Source organism: Aplysia californica, unplaced genomic scaffold (assembly GCF_000002075.1).
Source record: "Aplysia californica isolate F4 #8 unplaced genomic scaffold, AplCal3.0 scaffold01095, whole genome shotgun sequence".
In the NCBI taxonomy this organism is placed as follows: domain Eukaryota; kingdom Metazoa; phylum Mollusca; class Gastropoda; order Aplysiida; family Aplysiidae; genus Aplysia; species Aplysia californica.
Window position 1 is genome coordinate 99,339 of NW_004798365.1, and position 2,113 is coordinate 101,451.

General features: G+C 38.0%; 1 protein-coding gene across 3 annotated transcripts in view; it reads left to right on the top strand.

Moving 5' to 3' along the window:
• The window catches only part of LOC101847782 (protein furry homolog), a gene marked incomplete in the record, with an annotated part of 102,518 nt that overhangs the window by 76,632 nt on the left and 23,773 nt on the right, over positions 1–2,113 (top strand). For all 3 annotated transcript variants that reach the window (XM_013089976.2, XM_013089978.2, XM_013089977.2), the window contains 1 exon segment: positions 832–926. In XM_013089976.2, coding sequence (XP_012945430.1) covers positions 832–926 — 95 coding nt within the window.

Here is a 2,113-nt window from a genome sequence, read left to right on the forward strand (position 1 = left end):
GGACTTAAGGGGGGGGTGGGTGTGATCTTTCTTATTGTTCCTCTGTCTTTCTCCTGTTTTTTTCTGTTTTTTTCTTTTTCACTCTGCTCTCTCCTCTTTTTTTTTTTTCTCTCTCTCTCTCTCCCCCCCTTCTCTCTCTCTCTCTCTCTCTCTCTCTCTCTCTCTCTGTCTGTCTGTCTGTCTGTCTGTCTGTCTCTCTCTCTCTCTCTCTCTCTCTCTCTCTCTGTGTCTAACTTCCCTACCTCTCTGTGTATTTTCTGTGTGGGTGTTTGTTGGCTTCCCATCTCTGTCCATTTTCTCTGATTTTATCTTCCTGTCCCCTACCATACCATTGGTTGGTACAACTTTTTTTTTCTCCTTTAATGTTTGCGTCTATCTTGCTTTTTCCTGCGCTCTAATTGACAGTTATTCTTTCAATGTGTGCATTTTTTAACTCAACATCGAAGAACAATTGGAGTCGCTTTCTTCCTCATGCTGGTGTTTGAACGATGTTAGTGGGAGGGTTCTAACACTTTACTTTTCGTTTGCTCTTTCTGACTGTCGTGCTTTTTTCGTGCACTTTTTTATGAACGTTTTTCATATCAACATGCTTCTCTTTTCTTAAACAAGTCATCCTGTGTAAGATTTGTTCTGTTTATGAAGTTTGAAGGTGTCCTGGTGGGTCTTACTTGTTTACTTTCTCTCTGTCGTTTCTGTCTGTCTTTTATGTCTTACTTTTCCTTGCACTAAATAATCATTATTGTGTTCATGTACTTCTCTTTACTCAAACAACAAACAATAAAATGTTTTGTCTTACCACCCCCCCCCCCTCCCCTCCCTTTCCCTCACCAGACGACACCCTGCTGGGCAATGAAAGCAGCGGTAACGAGCTGATGGTGACCTTCAAGGGATTCGACTTCCTGGACAATGAGCTGGAGGAGTCGGAGGTTTGTCCCCTGTGTGCCATTTCACTACCTTAGAATTACAAGGTTCTATCTGACATTTTTGGCCGTTTTGAGTTACTTGGACCATGAAGTCAGAAATTAAATGTTTTACCTGTTCTATCAAAATCGTAAGACTATTCGGCGTCATTATCAAGATATTTTAAGAATTACTTTCGAAAAAGCGTAACCATGTTGTGAAACTAAAAATTTTAACTTAAAAAGATATAACTTTATAATTCTAGGGTAGCGATTTGTCTGGCCTCTGTTGAGAAAAACGCATGTTTGTGCTTTCTATATCTTCAGCCAGCTGTTCAGATGTACTAAGCCTTGAATTTTGCAAGAAAAAAAATCATATTCCAGTTTCTTATACAGTGATATTGTGCTCTAGTGTGGTGTGCTCCTTCTTTCCTATCAAACATCTTTTTTGTATGTTACATTCTTGTAGTAACACCTTTAATCTTCGACAGTCATATGCCCTGTTTTTGTTGCAAGTACTGTAAAACTCTTACTAAAACAAATTGAGAGTATTGGTTGCATGTGCTCTCAAAATATTTAGTTAAAATCTTAACAGACTTGGATGAGAAACAGACCTGCCAAATATACTGTAAAAATTGGGTTTATTAAAGTATATTGGCTTTTGTTCAACAAGGGCTTGGCAGGTGAAAGATATAAAATCTGCTGTGAAAATTTAGAAATTGTATTAATTTGTGGGTGTTTTTTGAGACCATGTTGACCAGGGTCAGCAGTAACAGTTTGTGTTTATCTATCTTGCTTTTTCCTTAGCATTAAATGGCGATTATCATGTCGGTGTGTTTCTCTGTTCTAAAAAAAAAGCAGACTTCTGATCACTTTTTCTTCAGTCTACAGACTGTGTTCTCCTCCCTCCACTGGGCAACAGTCAATATACATGTATGTCCGATTTTATCCCGACACTCACAGACTGCACTCTGTAGTGTAACACTCTGATCTAAAGCAGAGAAACATTATATACTTTGGACATTATTTCAGTAACTCTCTCACTGCACAGATAAGAAGTTACAGCTGAGTTCGCTTAGACTGACATAACCTTGTTGGTTTAGAAATTATGAGAGAATTTCAACAGACCAATAGTTTTCTTACAAGACAAAAGGGACAAAATTCAAAGACCTATTCTTAAATATACCGTGTTATTGTATATGAAATGACAAAGG